The 20882-nt window shown below is 40.8% G+C and overlaps 1 protein-coding gene across 2 annotated transcripts; it reads left to right on the top strand.

Annotated features, from left to right (window-relative positions):
* Window positions 1-28: 28 nt before the first annotated feature.
* On the top strand, window positions 29-20760 carry LOC117292174 (centrosomal protein of 95 kDa-like). Of its 2 annotated transcripts, none has more exons than XM_033774112.1 (21): window positions 29-95; window positions 2094-2175; window positions 3151-3276; window positions 3718-3945; window positions 4224-4356; window positions 5616-5797; window positions 6370-6554; window positions 7263-7503; window positions 8272-8412; window positions 8603-8862; window positions 9638-9750; window positions 10354-10753; window positions 11211-11303; window positions 11909-11978; window positions 12306-12410; window positions 13847-14016; window positions 14544-14618; window positions 15084-15236; window positions 18946-19079; window positions 19850-19934; window positions 20269-20760. In XM_033774112.1, exons 2-21 carry the CDS (start codon window positions 2124-2126, stop codon window positions 20431-20433), a joined length of 3111 nt encoding a protein of 1036 aa, XP_033630003.1. In that variant the 5' UTR covers window positions 29-95; window positions 2094-2123; the 3' UTR covers window positions 20434-20760. The 2 variants fall into 2 exon arrangements, with proteins under 2 accessions (XP_033630003.1, XP_033630004.1); XM_033774113.1 differs by having other exon boundaries at window positions 8275-8412; window positions 20269-20433.
* Window positions 20761-20882: the final 122 nt, after the last annotated feature.

Here is a 20882-nt window from a genome sequence, read left to right as displayed (position 1 = left end):
AAACCTCTGTTTCAATAGAAGCGTAATTGATAATCAAACATGGCCGCGGTTTGTTTGAATCGTCTACTGTTCGGTAAATATTAGTTTTAAAATCGGTAAGTAAACATTTTGTGTGTCCATATGTAATTTCATAATTGGCGTAAATTATACCCGTAATAACGGGAACTTCATATCAACAGTTTCTTGTGCCACTTTACAAACGTCAAAGTTCACCGTGGTTTAGTTGCGATAACGTACCCACCCTCCGATCCGAGTCCTTCCGACGCAGGGTTACGTTATCGCAACTAACCGTGGTTTTAATAATAATAACAGTAATAATCATAATAATAATAATAATAATAATAATAATAATAATAACCGTATTTATAACGCGCCTTTTGCAAAAGGATACAAAGCGCCAGGTATTATTACTGCAAGGAAGGAGTGGGCGAATTTTGAGCTATAAAATAAGACCTTATTTTAAGCACCATCCGGCCCATTGAAAAGGCATTGTTATGGTTTACAAGGTGCTGTGGCGCAATATGCTGCCAATCCAGCCAGGAACACCGGGGCGAACCCCTTAACTTTTTGTGCACTGCCTGGGTTCTTTTACATGCTTTTACACAACAAATGGGACCAACGGCTTTACGTCCCATCCGAAGGACAAAGCAATGGTTTTGTGTCTTGCTTAAATTTAAGGACACAAGTGTTACGGCTGGGGATTCAAACCCACACTCGGCTGATCAGAAACACCAGAGTTTGAATTCAGTGCTCTTAACCGCTCGGCCACGACACTCCCACACGACACTCCCACGTTGATGATGCTGGTCGCATGGTGGTGTCCAAATGTCTGTCGTGTATATTTAGAAATTAAACAAAATTAACTTTTTTAGAACCCTGACTCAGTCGTTTTTGTATTTTGATGATCGAATGACATTGACATGCATTAAGTAATAATAAGTGACAAGATTACAAACATGAGAGCCGGAGAGTAGGTAAACAACGTTATCATTAATCCATCAATCATCATGTTTATTCCCATCCTTTCATTCATTCAACTCTTCATGCAAATCTCGAGTCAATGTATTGTAATTGTATCATTATGATTGAAGATAAATTCCATGATGATGGATAGAATAAATTTATTGCATAGTTCTTTCTTTTATTTTAATTAATAAAAGTTTTTTTTAAATTTCTCTCAAGATTGACTCTGTTTTCCATGTTTTCCCACTAATCAATTCAATGTCAATAAATTTACATACATAGTAATTAAAACTCAACTTAATCAATTGGAAATTGGAATGTCGCGTACCCAATTCAACTTGTGTACCCAAGTTGTCTTGTACCCGGCCCGAATCAATTCGCACTACTCCTACTACTGTACTAGTAGTACTAGTCATGCTAGTAGTTGCGATAACATACGCCGTCGGCAGGAGGGTTACGTTATCGCAACTATCATGCTAGTAGAACTATGGATGAGGTTCGACGATAGCAGAACGAACATCATAGTTCTATGAGTAATTTTTACCCTGGTCCCAGGTTATCTCGTCTCAAGTCATTATACATAATACCCAAAGTCAACCCAGGTCAATGTCAATTCGTACTTGAACTAAGTCATCATACGCACTTTTGACAAGTACTTAGGCCTACTTTATTAGTTGCGATAACGTAATCATCCTGCCGTCGGCAGAGGGTTACGTTATCGCAAATATTACTTTATAAAAGTCCCTCATAAAAATAACAATAATTGGTTCATCGACAGGTAAAAAACTACTTTCTTTAAGTCCTTTTGTGTGTGTAGGAAATCAATTCTAGAAGAAAAATGTAGACCGTTCAAGTTGACTTGGGTACAAAGTTGACTCAGGTTCAAGCTGACTTTGGTACTAATTTGGGGTAATCAGTAATCATGCTGCCAGTCACATAGCGATGAAGACTGAGCACTTTCATTTATATTGAAAACCATTTTCATTCATTTAATTTGTAAAATTTTGTAGATTTACAATTTTTTTGGTAAAATAAATGTATTTTGTATTTTTTAAAATACTATTTGGGGCTTAATTAGTGTAAAAATGGCAGCTGGATTCCGAATTTGACATAAACCATTTTATTTGCAGACATGTTTAACTGATGGAAACAACACAACCATGTCCAGGGATTATGCAACAAATTACTCCATGGGGAGTGACACCTCTAAAGGTAACATCATTTCTGAAACTTTTTTTTTAGAGTTTGTTGTTTGTTTGTTTGTTTAGATAGTATTTCCAAACTTTGGTTTAACGTCTATGATTATGAATCAGACAAATCATAAACTTGTGATTTAGTAACTAGACGACAATATATACTTATTCTAGTCATTTGTGAAATCAGCAGTTAGCTGGATGCTTTTTGGAATTAAACCCACAACCTTGTGATTGCACATGCCTGGAATTTTATCTTAGGGATGGCAAGGCCATTTCCATTTAAGAAAAGGGCACTTTCATCTGAAAATCTTAAAAAGTTAATGGGAAACATTTAAAGGGACACCAAGGCCAAGACCAAGGCAACAAAGACTGTGGCCTCTGTAAAATTCCAGGGGCCAATTCCATGGCTAAGCACGAAAAAAAGCTCACTTATTTTACACATGTTACGGGCCAAAATTTCATGCCATTTACTTTGCTTGTGACTGGTATAAAGATGTTGTTTACTTAGCATAATAATTGACTGAAGTCTTGGACGGTATTCTGATGTTACTAAAGCATGGACGTTTTTGCTTAAGCAGCTCTATGAAATTGAGCCAAGGCCTTATTGCAACGTGAACATGGTTCCTCAGGTCAAATTATAGACCTTTATCATGTTGCCTCCATCAGGGTCATGATCCTCGTATCGGATAACAACAATGAATGCTAATAATCATTTTGAAAATAGGAACCAGACTTTCTTTGTTCTTCCAGCCTCAGTTTGGTAACACTGACATCAATGGGAGAAATTCAAGATGGCTGCACCGTGCTAAAGGTCTATTTATCAGTCACTGTCGGCATTCTCCACAGAATAATTACAACTATAACAAAAAAATGAATTAGCTCTTTATAAACAAGATTTTCGTTAAATATAAATATTCTCTCTGAAAAGTTGTCAATGAGACATGTCGTCTCACAAAATGGTTAAATGATGATTGTACTTTTTATTTTCCAGATGACACTGCCATCGCTAATGAGCTACTGAAGCGAGTCAACTTGCCACCGGTCAATGACCTTTCAGAATGCACGTCATCTATCTTTGTTGCACTCTGCGAAGGTATTCTGGGTGATCCTTTGCAAGGTAAAACAATTATACTATTATCATTCAGATTATTCCAATCACATTGAATCAAGTTTACGTTACAACCTTGGAAGCAGCGACAAAGATATTGACAAAATAGGGAGACGGCCAACAAAGGGCTAGATAGCTCAATTTGGTAGAGCGCCGGCTGTTAATCCAGAGGACATTGGTTTAAGTGCCGCCCCTAGTTAATTTGTCTTTGTTCAACTCCCAATCAATATTGTTTGGTAACCATAGGGTTCATATCAATTTTGGTTTTGCCCATGTACACCGATGTGTGTAAGCACTGTATACTCAGTACCTTCCTGAGTTATGTGAACAAAATCACAGGCATATTACTCGACTGGGATTTGATCCCATGACCATTGCAATTCCAGAGCAGTGTCTTACCAAGAGGGTTCATGATCTTAATTGTTCTTGATGTTCTTTCTCACTCATCAGGTATATCCTACGTGCCAATCACTAAAGAAGATGAGATCCACAATGTCCAGTTGGTCGTTGACCACCTGGGGGACAAGGTACTCCACTGTGATCTGTCTCACATCGACGGTCGGGCTGTCGTTGAGGGGGATCGAGTCGCCATGCAGTACCTACTGGAGATTCTACTGGGCGTCATGGACTACATCATGGGAGGGATTGACAGTGAAGGATCGGCGACCGACTTTGAAGGTTTGCCGGGAGAAAGGGTTGTCAGTTTAAAGTTTTAACCACCACGTTCCCAGCCTCATTGCCAGGGGCAGCGCATCGATAACTAACCCCTTGTAGGGATATGCTGAAAAATAACGCTGATTGGCTCAAAAAAGTGACTGCTTTATGTGCATACTATATTTACCAATACCAGGTATCAAAACCCACGTTCCAAAGACGTCTGTTACTAAAGACTTATAGCAGCGTCTCTGTCACAAGACTGTGAAATAATTTGCATGCCCGCATTTAATTGATCTTAGATGGTGATCTCGTCGACCCAGATACAATGACAAGGGGGACGGTATCTGCCATCACGGACGTCTTGAGGGAAGAGTTCGGACACAGAGGCGGGAAAGACAATTATTACGGACCACCATCTAATGCATATGAAAGGTACATTTAAAGAAACACAGATAGTTTGTAAATAATAATAATTAAATAGTTTTTATGTAGCGCTTATCACACCTGAAGGGCGTCTTAAAGCGCTTCCAACATTATTATCCCTTGCAATTGCTGATGAGATTGGAACAGTTATGAGCTCCTTGAGCCACAAATGTCTGCAAAGCAATGTTATGAATGTTCACTGTGCTTCTCTTGAAATGGAACAGTTGAGATTTCACCTCATAATAATATTCTGCTGTACTATTGTACTCTTATTCATCCAACATTGAGTATAAAAGGGAAGGTACACTATTGGTAATTGTCAAAGACCAATCTTCTCACTTGGTGTATCCCATCATAATCATAAAATAACGAGCCTGTGAAAACTTGGGTTCAATTGGTCATCGAAGTTGCAAGATAATGATGTTTTATACTATTCAACAGCTCCCCAATGATCATTAGCAAGTCAGTTTTTATGTTAATATTTGTTTTGAGTAATTACCAAACGTGTACCTTCCCTTTAAAGATCTCTATCTGACCATTTTGATTGTACTATTTGAGAAAATATGGTGAAATTAAAACATGTTTTTAGTCTGGCAAAGATTTCCATTTGTTCTCTCTCTCTCTCTAAAATATTGCTTTCCTGTACTGAAGAAGAAAACCCACCTCTTTCAGTCTATAAAGCATTAACTAACTTGCTTGTGTGTTAATCATTTTAACAGGTTGTTTATTTGAGTTATTTCTAAAGCGCCTCGAGATAACTTTATATTAGGCGCTATATAAATCAAATATATTATTAATAGTGATTGTTAAAGCCATTTGACACTTTCGGTAAACAGTATTGTCCAAAGGCCCACACTTTGTGTATCACAACTTATATATAAAATAACAAACCTGTGAAAATTTAGACTCAATCGGTCATCGGAGTCGGGAGAAAATAACGGGAAAACCCACCCTTGTTTCCGCACGTTTCGCCGTGTCATGACATGTGTTTACTATAATCCATAATTCTCGTTGTCGAGAGTTGATAATTGTTTTAATGTTTTATCAAAAAGTAAAGCATTTCATGGAATAATATATTTCAAGAGAAGTCTTTTACCATTACCTTCTGTAAACCCTGTAAGTTATTTGTAAATCTGTGAACTTTTTTTTTTCTGTTCCGAAAGTGTATAATGGCTTTAAGAAGTGAACATTATAATTCAACATAATGAAGTTTTAGTGAAACACTGATGATGGTGGTTTTACTCTACATTTTTTTTTTTAATTGGCAGGCCCTACGAAAGCCACACCATTAGTGACATATCAAAACACTTAAGCCAGCCTAACAGCCAGTCAGAAGGCGACTCCACAGCTGAGCTCATCAAGCTTGGTACGAAAGATGCCTCGTCACGGGACGTCCCTCAACGAGACATCCCTCAGCGAGACTTCCCTCAGCGAGACATTCAAACCTCAGGTGAGGAGCATAGGAGAGTTTAGTTCTGGGACCCGAACTTGGGTAAAATTCCACAAGACTTTATTTTACAAGACTAGAATCAAATTAGGAAATGGTCGAATTTAAATGGCAGTTTAAGACCGTGACCATTACTCTAATCTGACTTGTTTGTAATTTATTCTCAAAGCTCTGTTGCTCTTCTTGTGAAAAATTAGTGTCTTAGAACTGCAGATTAGATATGTGGTCTTTAACCAGATGATCTAGGCTTATTCTCCATCCCAAACATAGATGTTGACAGGAACATGAAATGAAATACGTGACGATTAAAAAAAACAAAATTGTTATTTATTAAATATCAAGTACTAAATCACAACTGAAACTGACTGTATACATCACAATAAACTCTGTGAGAACAAAATGACTACAGCGCTATTTGAACCCTGTGACCTCCACTGTGTTGGTACTCTACAAACTAAGCTAGCTCGCTGGATTTTCAGGCAAAATTTGTTCACACATTTTATCATGCATTTATCATTTGAGTAATTCTCTCCCATCAAAATAATTTGTCTTCATACCTCCATTCCATTTTCCAGGAGCAATCTCAGTTAGAGATTCCTCAAGAGACATGCCAGATGTCCAGCCATCAAAGAGGATCGGTTACATCCCTGACTCTGATGACAGACCAAGGAAAACCTTGCCGTCAAGCCCCACAGCTTCAGGGGTTGTTGACTCGACCACTAGATCCCCAAGCAGACAGAAAGAGGATCTTACTCTACAGGTAGGTGATTCTTGGCTTTTGGTTCTTGTTATCTGTTCTTTTTCTTGGTTCTCGGTTCGTGTTCTTGGTTCTTGTTTTGGGGCTCGTTTCTTGTTCTCAATTCTTATTTATGTTTCTTGGTTCTTGGTTCCGGATTCTTTGGTCTTGGTTCTTGTTCATGTTTCTTGGTTTATATTTCTTGTATAGGTTATGGATTGTTGGTTCTGGGTTCTTGGTTGCACATCAGGCCTGTCAAATTCTCCCTGGTTCTGCAGAAAGTTCCCTGAAAGCAAACCAATCCTACCATGTATATTTGGTTTGCGGTAACACCATGTGTGTATCTACTTGCCAGGTAGAGTTTGTTCTTTAGAGAACTGTCTTGCTTTCATCTACTACCGCAGAGCAGATGTTCGGGGCTTGGGAGACTTCTCAGTTCTGAAAAGAACTGTCCTGCTTTTTAACTATTACCAGGGCGGATGGTATAGAAATAGGCTGGGACTACTGCTTTAACTTATAGGTTCATGATTAACTGTACTGCCGCGGAGTCCGTTCTTAAAATTTGTCTTAACGTTTCGACTAGCTTGCTCTAGTCATCATCAGGAGACTGACGATCCTACCATGTTCTGATGAAAACATTCAAAGATCTACCTGATTGCAGAAACTTAGATCCATATATTAATTTCTATATAAATTCCAAATATCTCCCTGAATGTTGTACATTTTGTGTAGGATTTGTCCGGCAGTTCATTCTCATCAGTCTCCTGGCCCAAGCCCCCACCTACTACTCATGTAGTCTCCGACCACCAGCCGCTTAATGAGTTTGATAGCCTTGGTCTGAGACCAAGACCAGCCTTTACTAAGGACAGACCAGCCAGTGATGCTTACGGGGCTACTGACAGCCTGCTAGGGAGCCTAAGAGAGGGAAGTCGACAGCACCATATACACACCCATCATCATTATCATCCTCCAGGTAATTGAGTAAAAACAAGAAGTCAGAATAAGATATTACATAGGGTTGGGACGTTTAACCGGTTAAACGTTCAAGCCAACTAATTGTTCAACCATAACCGGGAAAAGGTAAACATTAAAATCCATTACAAAAAAAGGTTAAATGAAAGCCCACAGTACAAATAAAAATGAGACCTTCCTCTTCTTTAGAATGTTAGCCCCAGACACTAACCATGGAGAATGATTGATATCCCCTGATAAGCAGCATCTAGCAACAAGAGTCCAGCATTCTCCTTAAGACGATCAGAGCATACTGATAAAAGCATTGAGTCGATCGTTAAAGGCTGGTTCTTTTCAGAACCAAAGCCAAAAGGAGATTTTCACATGGATTTACTGCAAACCCGTTTTTTTTTAATAGACTTCCCTTTTTTTGGTGAAACGTTTCTTATTTTAATACCCTACAAATACAGTACATTTGTTTCAAACCCCTGCAATATGTTATATGTTTCGGTTTGTATGCAACCCCACTACAGCTTGTGGTTTTTTGACTGTAAAGACGGGGGTACAGTGTTCTATTTTATTCCTTGAAAGTGTTTTGACCTTTTACAAATGGGTTCATAGTTCAACAGAGAGATAAAATGTTGCTTGAAAGAATCTTGTTGGCAGTAAAAATGTGGTTCTTGGTTATTATTATTTTTTTTTGCTGAGACAAATCGTTAAGCGTTGTTGTTGCATAGCATCTCTATAGCTTAAAATTTCGTATACCTAACTGCATTTGTTTCCCCACCAGTAGGCAGCAAGCCCTCCACCAGCACAGGTCCCCCAAAGTCTCCCCCACATGCCACCCTCTCAAGACCCCCAGTGTCTGGGGGGACATCATCAGCGGGTAGCTCTCCATCGACGGGAATCGGAGAGAGAGAAGAGTACAGAGGTGAGCACCTCATGAATTAAAAAAAATATTTCAGGAATATTTTGTTTTTTTACCCTTACATCAATGTGTATTAAGCAATCTTTGTATCCTGACAGGCAGACAACTTGGGTGGGATTTAAACCAACGACCTTTACATTGCTAGAGCAGATGTCTTACCACTAGATTTTTGTCTATGTTATCTCCTGAGAAGGTTCTGTGTGGCGTGAGCGTCTTGCGGCCCGGGATACAGACCTCCCCACCTCATCGGACTACAGACCGAGGCAGCGCTACCCAGCCACACTCCACTCCACCTACCCTGCTCCGGCTCAGCGTAGACCCACGAGCAGTGCCTCTCTCAGGGGTGGCACATCCTCCAGACAGCAGTCACACCCACCATCCAGACAACAAGGCAACGTCTTCATGGATGATGCTGAGGAGGTTTGGAGACGGAGTGCATCAAGACGAGAAGAGGTAAGAGGCCATGTCGTGGATGAGCAGTCAAGCTCAAGTTCTGGTGTTTTTAATCAGCAGAGGGTGGGTTTGGGTCCTGGTGGGCCCAATTTCATAGAGCTGCTTAAGCACAACATTTGAGTAAGCTAAATAAATCCTTGCCAAGACTCCACTCAATTATTATGCTAAGTAAACAGCAGTTAAATACCAGTCACAAGCAATGTACGTGGCATGGAATTTTGGCCAGTAACATGTGTAAAATAAGCAAGTTTTTTCGTGCTTAAGCAAATTCTGTGCTTAAGCAGCTCTATGAAATTGGCCCCTGGTCTTGACACTTGTGTCCTTGATAGACCCCTTGCATTAGCCGGAATTATTGATAAAATGTACATAAAGGCTATCTTTGGCAGAGAGGTATGCGCTCGGTGTGCATACACGCCTGCAAGTTCCATTGTTTTTCCTTGAAGATGTTGGTCAATGGCGACATGTGCAATTCATCTATCGAGACACATATCCATTACTACTTGGTCCTTCAGATGGGACTTAAAGCTGTGGGTTCTTTGCATTGTGTAATGCACATAAACCAGTTACATTTATCGCTAAGAGAAGGGTTCCAAAAACCAAAGGTATAGTTTCCCTTTAACGATGTTAGAAACTTTGTAACCTTTTCCCCCGCTTTCATGAAGACTCTATCTATCAGAAAGTGAGTGCATCTCAAAACTCAATTTGACATTTAGAGCCCTTCTTGACATTGTTATACCATCATCAAACCACAGTATCTTTTGATTGTGCATCTTAGGAGCCCATCTTACCACCCCGGCCAAGGCGAGTGGCTTTTGAAGACGACATCAGAGACAGTTCACACAGATCCTTCTTTCGGGAGATCCTCGGCCCTTACACATCTCATGATAGGTAAGTTTTTCTAGAGCACCCACCACCCCTTGCTCTCAATCCCTGTAATTTTCTAACATTACTCATTTAGAACTTGCGGTACAACCATATGTGGAATCTCTTTTGTTAGAGTGTTGGCTCTGAAAAGAACGGGTGTAGTTTCAAAGAGTATACTCTGCTCGTATTCAGGAGAGCTTTCTCTTTTCTCCTAGAGATGAACTTCCTCCTAAAGACGAGCAGAGTATACTGCTCGAAACGTTGAGACCTCACAGGCCCTTTTAGAGCTGACACTCCTACTAAGGAGATTTAACACATGATTTTACCCACAAGTTTACTCTTTATAGTTAAAAAAAAAACCAATAATTATTGTCCATACAAGCTCTGCAAAACTTCAAACGCCACTTATCACTCATTTGTTTCAATTGATATTCCAACTGTGTTTTAGTGACAAACTTGAGCTTGGAAATTCTCCAAAAGAGAACAGATGCAGTCAATGAACAAAGTTAGTTTGGGTTAAAAATTTCCGGGGTTCCCTGAAAAAAAGATAAATTTTCCCTCCAAAAAGGATTTCAGGTCAAAATAATTTGTTTATTTGGCACTGTATTGATTCTCCCTCATTAACAGGCATGAAAGCAGTGACAGCGAACAAGACTCGGATATTGACGTCTTATCTCAGTGCAGTGACAGTGCTGTAGATTACCAGCGACTGGGTACCAGCTATCCAACATCCCCCATCCATGACGACCGCAAATACCTTCCCCCGAGAAGCACCACCAGGGACCAACCAATCCGGGAACCGAGCAGCAAACAGTACGATCTTAGACCGCGATCTCAGCGCTCGAAAACAGCAACGCAGCGGCGACATCCTCCTCAGAGACCCAAGAGTGTGCTGCTGCCTGTGCCGAGTAGTCGCAGTCACAGAGTGAGATTCGAAGAGGCTCTTGAGGCAGACGCTACCGGACCGATGGGAAGAATCAGGAAGAAACTCAACAAGGAGAACAGAAAACAATCCAGGCAGAAAGAGGTAAAGTACTTTCTCGTTCCTGTTGTTTATAACCAGTGCTGTAGCTAGACCAATTTGAGTGGTGGGCTCTAAATCTAATTAATAGTCCACCAAGAGCGAGAGATTCAGCAACATTATTCATGATTAGATATGGGGCCATCATTGCTGAAGTGCAATCTGGGGGAAACCTGTGCTGGGCAGCGCAATGTATTTTGCTCATAGTGCTGGGCGAAATTTGTTAGTCCTGCACCGGACACTGTGGCTTCAACACAGTTGATAACTCACTGTGACTGTTTTGGGGTCGACATGGGTGGGTAGTGCGTAAAGCGCTCGCCTATCACCAATGTGGCCCTGGATCGAATCCCAGCTAAGGCTGTATGTGAGTAGAGTTGCGTTGGTTCGCTCCCATGCAACTTGTAATTAGTATGAGGCCAGACTACAGTCTTATTTTCAATTGTCGTCTCTCTTCTTTTCTAAGGTTCTTCGTTACGTCTATGAAAGTAATCTCCAAGAAGCCAAGAGTGGACTGAAGAAACAGATAAATAGAAATAAGAGTGTCTTAGATAAACAAGTAAGTATTATTATCATTACTGGTTTGTTCAAATCTGCTCCTCAAAATATAAAAGTACAGCAAAATATTTATACAAAAGGAACAATAAAAATTTAAAAGCAAGAAACATTAGATTTGAAACAAAAACCAAAGAGAGTAGCAAAATGCAGAATGTCCTCACTGGACAGTTTCCTTTAAAAACTAATTTCTTTTGCAATGCTATTTTATGACTGAAGGCCTGGTCACACAGGCCCCGATAACGAGAACGAAAACGATAACGAAAACGATCACGAAAATGATAAGGTTAAAAATGCACGCCCTCGATTGGTTGAAATGACTAAAGGCCTGGTCACACAGGCCCGATAACGAGAACGAAAACGATAACGAAAACGATAACGATAAAAATGCGAGCGCCCGATTGGTTGAAATGCTCCACGCAGAATACGCCCATGCTCATTCAACCAACCAAGGGTGTGCATTTGTATCGTTCTCATTTATGTTCTTCGGGCCTTCACAAGAAGGCCATGAATCAACATTTAATTTCGATTAACCCCTGTATCTGTTACAATATATCTCAGATTTTGAGATTCGTTATGCAATCATGAAACTGTTGAATCTTTTTGCAGGATGCTGAATACAAGAAGGTTTTCAGCGGTCCCAAGACAAGCAAGTACCAGCCAGCCACTAAATACAACAGTAAGTTAAAAAGGCTTTTGCTGTTAGACTCTGTATTCAGCTGAACTTTTCACATGTGACTTTTATTGCTGGTTTTTTCCTCATGATTTTGCTCTCTTAACTCTGTGAATAAAGGAAAAAAAACAATGTCTCCACAGGGATGTCAAAAATACAATGTGTGTTCGTTAATGTTCATTTTGTGTACTCCTCGTTTACCATCCCAAAAAAGAGAAAATGTGTATCTGAATTGAGTTGAATTGATTTGTTAATATCAAAGTTGATCTCCTCATTGCTAATTATTTCTTCTTCAATATTTGACACTCCACTCTGTGTTTCTACTCTTTACAGCCAAGGTCACAACAGACAGGCTTTCCCGTTCCAGATCCAAGGCTCCGAGTTCCAAACGCAAGAGAAGTGCCTCATCAAGTCCCACCATGCATCGGCACAAGAGATGTAAGTACTCAGTCAATTTATTTGTTAAGCACGGATTCAATTGATACATCTATTAACCCTTTAGATACCAAACAATCGTTGCTACGGTTGGTGGGGGATCCCTCCTTTAAGTGTACTTCACAGGTTAGCAGGAATTTCTGGCTCATGTGTTTGTGTACCAGGGCCAGATTGCACGCCCACCTCTGCTTACCATAAGCAAAGAATCGGCACTTACAGAAGCAGGGAATTCCACGCTTATATCAAGTGTATTTTACTGTTTAGCAGGGAATTTTTCATGTGTACACAGTCCATGTCACTCATGTAATGACCTTTACTCGCATGACTTCTTGTGTCACCATCTGTGAACTCGTAAAACTGATGTTTTTATTTCTGAGGTTTCAATGTGGGCAGGTTATGAGAAGGATGGTTGCATGCAATAGAGTTTGGCGGTAAGGAAAGCCAGGAATCTGGGTCCTGACCCTTGAGTCTTGTGCAATGGAACATCACCCAGCAGGTTCCAACTTCCTAACTAGTTTAAGCGGCTCTATGAAATAGACCGATTGCGCTCCGTGCGCCACGTGACCTATAGTGGGTATTGGATGTAAACAAACACAGCGTACTGCATATAAACGTGCGATAAAAAGGCATGATTACTGTCACAGTTTTTGGCTCAAAAAGGACCAAATTCTCTAAATCACTGAAGAATATTCTGGAGTTTGTAACATGAGACCTTACCGGTGGCTGAACAATGGCAGTAATGGGTAAACACAGTTCCACCAAATAGGAAATTTCAAGAGAATTTTCACACGATGTCATGTGTTTGTGCATGGAAAGTGTGGTTTAACATTGCCCTCATTTTAATGATTTTGCTGCCAATATTTTTAATAAAAATCTCATTATGAAGCTGCGAATCCCTTCATGTTCACCCTCAAAATATTTGATTAGAAGGGGTAGCTGTCAGCTATGAGTAGGACAACTTCGTGATCTCCCTTATCACAGCCCAACTTCACGTCGTGCACAACGCAAAATCCACAGCGCGTGAGCTCGCTCAAACCTCAGTAATTTACATATTCTAACCATACTCTCAAAAGAAACCTCTTTTGTTGTAGAATACTGGGAACATCAAACAGCATAATGTGATTTAAATCAATGTAACAATATTCAACTTATAAAAAGGACTCCGTTTTTAGTTATATTGTTATTCATAGTGTTTATAGTGTTATTTATTGGAAAATACAGCCAATTATGGTCCATTGGTACGAGTCTTCCAATGTCTTAACTGTGTAGCTGAGTTTTTCTATACCCACTATAGGTCACGTGATCTCATGTAAACATTGTCAGCGCAATCGGTCTATTGGACCCAGTTTTCGGTGCTTAGCAAGTTGTTGTGCTTACAGGCTTTATGAAATTGGGCCCTGGTGTAATCTTGTTGTCTTTCTTTGCCTCTTCCCCCTCAGTAAGCATCGGTGAGGATGAGATGTTGCCGACCGTCATGCAGGAGTTTCCATTCCTCCACGTCTCACCTCAGACGGCTCATGATATGTGGGCTAAGCAGATGAGACAGATGGAGCAGCTTACCAAGATGGGGATTGACCAGCAATACAAGAAGACCAAGACACAGCTCAAGGTAAAAGCCATCCCTCAAGCTCTCAACCCCCAAGCAGAACCCCTACCCCATGGCCCAATTTCTTAGCGCAGCTTAAAGACACTGGACACTATTGGTAATTGTCAAAGACCAGTCTTCCCAATTTGTGTATCTAAATATATGCACACAATAACAAACTGTGAAAATTTGAGCTTAATTGGTCGTCAAAGTTGCGAGATACGAATGAAATAGTAACACCCTTGTCACACGAAGTTGTGTGCTTTCAGATGCTTGATTTCGAGACCTCAAATTGTAAATCTGAGGTCTCGAAATCAAATTCATGAAAAATACTTTTTTCTCGAAAACTACTCCACTTCAGAGGGAGCCGTTTCTCACAATGTTTTATACTACCAACCTCTCCCCATTACTCGTTACCAAGTAAGGTTTTATGCTAATAATTATTTTGAGTAATTACCAATAGTGTCCACTGCCATTAATGGTAAGCAAGTTTTCGTGCTTACTGTAACAGAAAAGTTACAAACCCAATTTCTGTTATTGTCTTGGTCTAGATGGAGGAGGCGGAGAAGCGCCAAGACGTCCTTCTGCGGATCATGAAGAAGGAGCTCGGACACAACCAGAGAATGGTCAGTGCGTGAAGTGTGCTGTTTTCGTGATAAACTTTTTTATATCTTTTTGCAAACATAGGCCCAGTGGCATAGCGAGTGCGAGAGCTAGAGGAGCGAAATGACCCCCACAGAAGTTTAATGTTTTTGAAAAAAAAAAAAAAAAAATGGAACAGGAACAGGACAAAATATAATAATTTGTCGGCATCACTGGTGAAGCCGACAGTGTCAGCTTGGCTGATTTTCATTTATCTATTAGCTTTCAATCCCTCTGGCGGTGAAAACATGTGTTTAAACCATATTGCTTTTTGCAAACAAGGTTGTATTAGTGTATTTTTAATTTTGAAACTCTGAAACTTAAATTGGGACTCAATTGTTTCCTCTCTGGAGTTACTGCCTCAGCCAATTGTAACCATTTGGGAAAATGCGCTTTATAAATGCTTGTATTATTTATTATTGAACCCACACCCTCTTCACATCATGCAGAGAGAGATCAAGGAGACGCAAGCCAAAGACCGAGCCGTCCAGACCAAGGTACAGGAACAGCGACAGGTCAACGCCCGAGCCCGTCGCTACTACGAGGAATTCCGCCTTCGTTCTAAATCACGGATGATGAAGAGAAAGACTCGAGAAGAGCAGGTCAGATCAATTTTATTTTTTGTTTTATTAAATAATAACAAAGATAGAGTGAATTATTTTTGGTTTTACCCTTACATCGATGTGTGTTAGCACTGTATACTCAGTACTTTCCCCATACACCGATGTGTGTTAGCACTGTATACTCAGTACTTTCCCCATACACCGATGTGTGTTAGCACTGTATACTCAGTACTTTCCCCATACACCGATGTGTGTTAGCACTGTATACTCAGTACTTTCCCCATACACCGATGTGTGTTAGCACTGTATACTCAGTACTTTCCCCATACACCGATGTGTGTTAGCACTGTATACTCAGTACTTTCCCCATACACCGATGTGTGTTAGCACTGTATACTCAGTACTTTCCCCATACACCGATGTGTGTTAGCACTGTATACTCAGTACTTTTCCCATACACCGATGTGTGGTAGCACTGTATACTCAGTACTTTCCCCATACACCGATGTGTGTCAGCACTGTATACTCAGTACTTTCCCCATACACCGATGTGTGTTAGCACTGTATACTCAGTACTTTCCCCATACACCGATGTGTGTCAGTACTGTATACTCAGTACTTTCCCCATACACCGATGTGTGTTAGCACTGTATACTCAGTACTTTCCCCATACACCGATGTGTGTCAGCACTGTATACTCAGTACTTTCCCCATACACCGATGTACGTTAGCACTGTATACTCAGTACTTTCCCCATACACCGATGTGTGTCAGCACTGTATACTCAGTACTTTCCCCATACACCGATGTGTGTTAGCACTGTATACTCAGTACTTTCCCCATACACCGATGTGTGTTAGCACTGTATACTCAGTACTTTCCCCATACACCGATGTGTGTTAGCACTGTATACTCAGTACTTTCCCCATACACCGATGTGTGTTAGCACTGTATACTCAGTACTTTCCCCATACACCGATGTGTGTTAGCACTGTATACTCAGTACTTTCCCCATACACCGATGTGTGTTAGCACTGTATACTCAGTACTTTCCCCATACACCGATGTGTGGTAGCACTGTATACTCAGTACTTTCCCCATACACCGATGTGTGTTAGCACTGTATACTCAGTACTTTCCCCATACACCGATGTGTGTTAGCACTGTATACTCAGTACTTTCCCCATACACCGATGTGTGTTAGCACTGTATACTCAGTACTTTCCCCATACACCGATGTGTGTTAGCACTGTATACTCAGTACTTTCCCCATACACCGATGTGTGTTAGCACTGTATACTCAGTACTTTCCCCATACACCGATGTGTGTCAGCACTGTATACTCAGTACTTTCCCCATACACCGATGTGTGTTAGCACTGTATACTCAGTACTTTCCCCATACACCGATGTGTGTCAACACTGTATACTCAGTACTTTCCCCATACACCGATGTGTGTTAGCACTGTATACTCAGTACTTTCCCCATACACCGATGTGTGTTAGCACTGTATACTCAGTACTTTCCCCATACACCGATGTGTGGTAGCACTGTATACTCAGTACTTTCCCCATACACCGATGTGTGTTAGCACTGTATACTCAGTACTTTCCCCATACACCGATGTGTGTTAGCACTGTATACTCAGTACTTTCCCCATACACCGATGTGTGTCAGCACTGTATACTCAGTACTTTCCCCATACACCGATGTGTGTTAGCACTGTATACTCAGTACTTTCCCCATACACCGATGTGTGTCAGCACTGTATACTCAGTACTTTCCCCATACACCGAGGTGTGTTAGCACTGTATACTCAGTACTTTCCCCATACACCGATGTGTGTTAGCACTGTATACTCAGTACTTTCCCCATACACCGATGTGTGTTAGCACTGTATACTCAGTACTTTCCCCATACACCGATGTGTGTCAGCACTGTATACTCAGTACTTTCCCCATACACCGATGTGTGTCAGCACTGTATACTCAGTACTTTCCCCATACACCGATGTGTGTTAGCACTGTATACTCAGTACTTTCCCCTTACACCGATGTGTGTTAGCACTGTATACTCAGTACTTTCCCCATACACCGATGTGTGTTAGCACTGTATACTCAGTACTTTCCCCATACACCGATGTGTGTTAGCACTGTATACTCAGTACTTTCCCCTTACACCGATGTGTGTTAGCACTGTATACTCAGTACTTTCCCCATACACCGATGTGTGTCAGCACTGTATACTCAGTACTTTCCCCATACACCGATGTGTGTCAGCACTGTATACTCAGTACTTTCCCCATACACCGATGTGTGTTAGCACTGTATACTCAGTACTTTCCCCATACACCGATGTGTGGTAGCACTGTATACTCAGTACTTTCCCCATACACCGATGTGTGTTATCACTGTATACTCAGTACTTTCCCCATACACCGATGTGTGTCAGCACTGTATACTCAGTACTTTCCCCATACACCGATGTGTGTTAGCACTGTATACTCAGTACTTTCCCCATACACCGATGTGTGTTAGCACTGTATACTCAGTACTTTCCCCATACACCGATGTGTGTCAGCACTGTATACTCAGTACTTTCCCCATACATCGATGTGTGTCTGCACTGTATACTCAGTACTTTCCCCATACATCGATGTGTGTTAGCACTGTATACTCAGTACTTTCCAGAGTCCTGTAAAAGAAATCACAGGCATATAACTAGGGTGAGATTCGAACCCACAACCTTTGCAATTATAGAGCAGTGTCTTACCAACTAGACCACTGAGCTTGCAAGGTAGCTTGAGGCAGTTTGAATCCTATTTAACAGCGGGTATCGCAACGATTCAAGAGATGTGGCGTGTCGTGACCGAGCGGTTTCGAACGCCGGACTTGAGCTCTGGTGTTTCTAATGAGCAGAGTGTGGCTTTGAGTCCAGGTCGTTACACATGTGTCCTTTAGCAGACACAAACCATTATTGTTGTATCCTTTGGATGGGTTGTACGTCCCGTGTTGTGTAATGCACTCAAAAGAACCCAGTTGTACTTATAGCTAAGGGGTTTGCCCCGATGTCTTTGGCAGTGGCTGCTAAATGCGCCGTTGTTCAAAAACCTTTATAAGAATGTTTCTGTCTCTCTACCTTATTGGTAGGTATGTATAAGACTATGACTTATGTGGAAAAAGTAGTATAATTTTATTTTTTTATTTTATTTTTTTTACTTTTGAAAATCTTTAGTTGCATGGTTAACCTTTAGAACACTTACTTTTAGGCAATAAAGCTATGAATACAACAATTTTGTGATCATACTTATGTCTAATTTGTATCCTTTTGCACACAATGATAGTTTAAAATATCATTTTACTTGTAATTCGTTTTTCACAAAAAAGGGTGTAGTGGCTAATTTCAAACGGGAGTAACTCAGCAACGCGATACACCCCAAAGCTTAGACACATACCAAATTACTGCTGCTGATGTGTTCTTTCCAGCCATGCATATAACTCAATTCCTGAAATTGCCTACATCTGACTCATTTTCACAGAGCTGGTCACATATATCATTATTTGATACATGGACAAAATAGGGAAACCACCAACTAAGGGTGCGGCTCAGATGGTAGAGCACCGGCACATTAATCTTGAGGTCATTGATTCAAACCTCGCTTTAGTAAATTTGTCTTTGGTATTAATTATTTTTAAGTATACCCAGTCAGCTTCCATGGTGGTTTATATCGAGTCATTTTCTCTGTCAGATCTTTAAGCGACTCTTTGAGGACGGTCTGAAAATCCAGAAAGCTCGAATCCATGACTTGAGAAACTACGCCCGGGAAAAGCGAGAAGAGTCATCCCGAAGACAGCAGGACGAGATAGACTCGCTGGAAAATTAGTATCCTTTTTGAAAATAATCAGCATTACAGCAGTGTGGGTTGGGAATTGCGATCACGACACTTGTTACTACTATAATTACTTCTATTCACTCAGTGGTGTATAAATGGGGTACCTGGTATAAATGGGGTACCTGCGAGGGTAGAGGTTGGTATTGTGTAGGAAAAAGCCTTTGAAGCGCCACAGCAGCCCAGGGCTGTATACTCGCCAGGTAGCTGAGAAAGATTGTAGGAATGTTATTGGTCCAATGACCAGGGCACTATGTAAAGCGATTGATACGGTTTATTGTGAAATGCCCCTATATAGGAACTTGTTATTACAGGTCTGGATTTACACACAGGACACGGATACCATGGCCTTCATTTAGCCTGGTCTTGGCCTTGGTGCCCCTTCAAAAAGTTATCATTGTCTTTAAGATTCTCCAATGGAAGTACCCTTTGCAAAATGAAAATGGCCTTGCCCTTTCAAAGATGAAATTCCAGCCGTCGATTTCACAAAGAGTTAGGACGAGTAACTCTTCCTAACTTACTAACTTAGGATTAGTCTTAAGGTCTGCATGCTACAGTGCAGGGTTGGGACTCGTCCTAAGTCCTCAGATTAGTCTTAAGTTAGGAAGAGTTTTGTGAAATCGACGGCTGGCCTGTTATTATTATTAATATTAAATGGTTGAACCTTTATGATGCAAAGTTTCTGATAACATTTGATGGGGGTCCAGTAACCAAGGCATGAGGCACTTCAAACGATAAATTTCCTTAGCGATGCACTCTCTAGCTATCGTAACCAGTTTAGTATGCTAGCTGAAGCCATCGCTACTGAGAGATACGAGCTGCAGGTCAGAGACACGGCACAGACAAAGGTGAGTTGTCGTTCTCTTTGCTTCTTAGCTGTTTTGTTTATTATGAACCCCTTGCATATGACATTACACTCTCAAACATTGTTTGTAATTTTGATGTAACTTTTCACTTTTGGTGTGATCCCTGGCAAGGCAGTTAACGGTGGAATGGCTTCTGACTAGCACCCCAACAAGGTATTGACAAAATAGGGAGACCGCCAACATAGGGCTAGATAGTTTGAGCGCTGGCACATTTCCGAAAGTCACTGGTTCGAGACCCACTATAGTAAATTTTCTTTGTTCTGCATTCAACCCAAAATTAAATTATCATTAATAATGTTGTGATTCCATCTTGAAGGTGATGGAGAGGATGAAGAGGGACATGAGACGGAAGATGGAGCAGGAGATCCGAGACGTCCAAGAGCAGATGTACCAAGATGAAGACACAGAATACTTCAGGCAGCTGGAGGCCGACAGGTTGAGAGGGGATCTACAGGTGGCGTCTTACAAGACAATGATTTAAGGATTACAAGATTAACTGTAGATCAAGAAGGATTTAAGGGAGCATCGCGAAAGTGCAGCATGTTCCAGGAGCGAAGAAACGTTCCCAAGGACTAAACTTTTTTTAGTGACTGGCCAGCAGGACCAGTAAGCTTGTCATTTCCACTAGTCTGCCAGCTTTTTTACTAGTCAATATTTTAAATGAAATAGGGATGCCTTTTAACACTGAACTAGCCAGTGAACTAACGAGGTGTTCTTAAAGGTAGGTGTTCTTAAAGGTAGTGGACACTATTGGTAATTACTCAAAATAATCATTAGCATAAAACCTTTCTTGGTGACTAGTAATGGGGAGAGGTTGATGGTATAAAACATTGTGAGAAACGGCTCCCTCTGAAGTGCTATAGTTTTTGAGAAAGAAGTAATTTTCCATGAATTTGATTTCGAGACCTCAGATTTAGAACTTGAGGTCTC

Source organism: Asterias rubens, chromosome 7 (genome assembly GCF_902459465.1).
Source record: "Asterias rubens chromosome 7, eAstRub1.3, whole genome shotgun sequence".
Taxonomy (NCBI): domain Eukaryota; kingdom Metazoa; phylum Echinodermata; class Asteroidea; order Forcipulatida; family Asteriidae; genus Asterias; species Asterias rubens.
The sequence above is the reverse complement of the archived record's forward strand: the minus strand, read 5'-3'. Positions and strand labels throughout refer to the sequence as shown.

Bases quoted from the DNA above. Each gene is read 5' to 3' on its own strand.
- LOC117292174 (XM_033774112.1), top strand. From the start codon at position 2,124: ATGTCCAGGGATTATGCAACAAATTACTCCATGGGGAGTGACACCTCT. The intron at 6,555-7,262 runs GTAGGTGATTCT...CATTTTGTGTAG, and splicing joins AAGAGGATCTTACTCTACAG to GATTTGTCCGGCAGTTCATT. The intron at 14,017-14,543 runs GTAAAAGCCATC...GTCTTGGTCTAG, and splicing joins AGACCAAGACACAGCTCAAG to ATGGAGGAGGCGGAGAAGCG.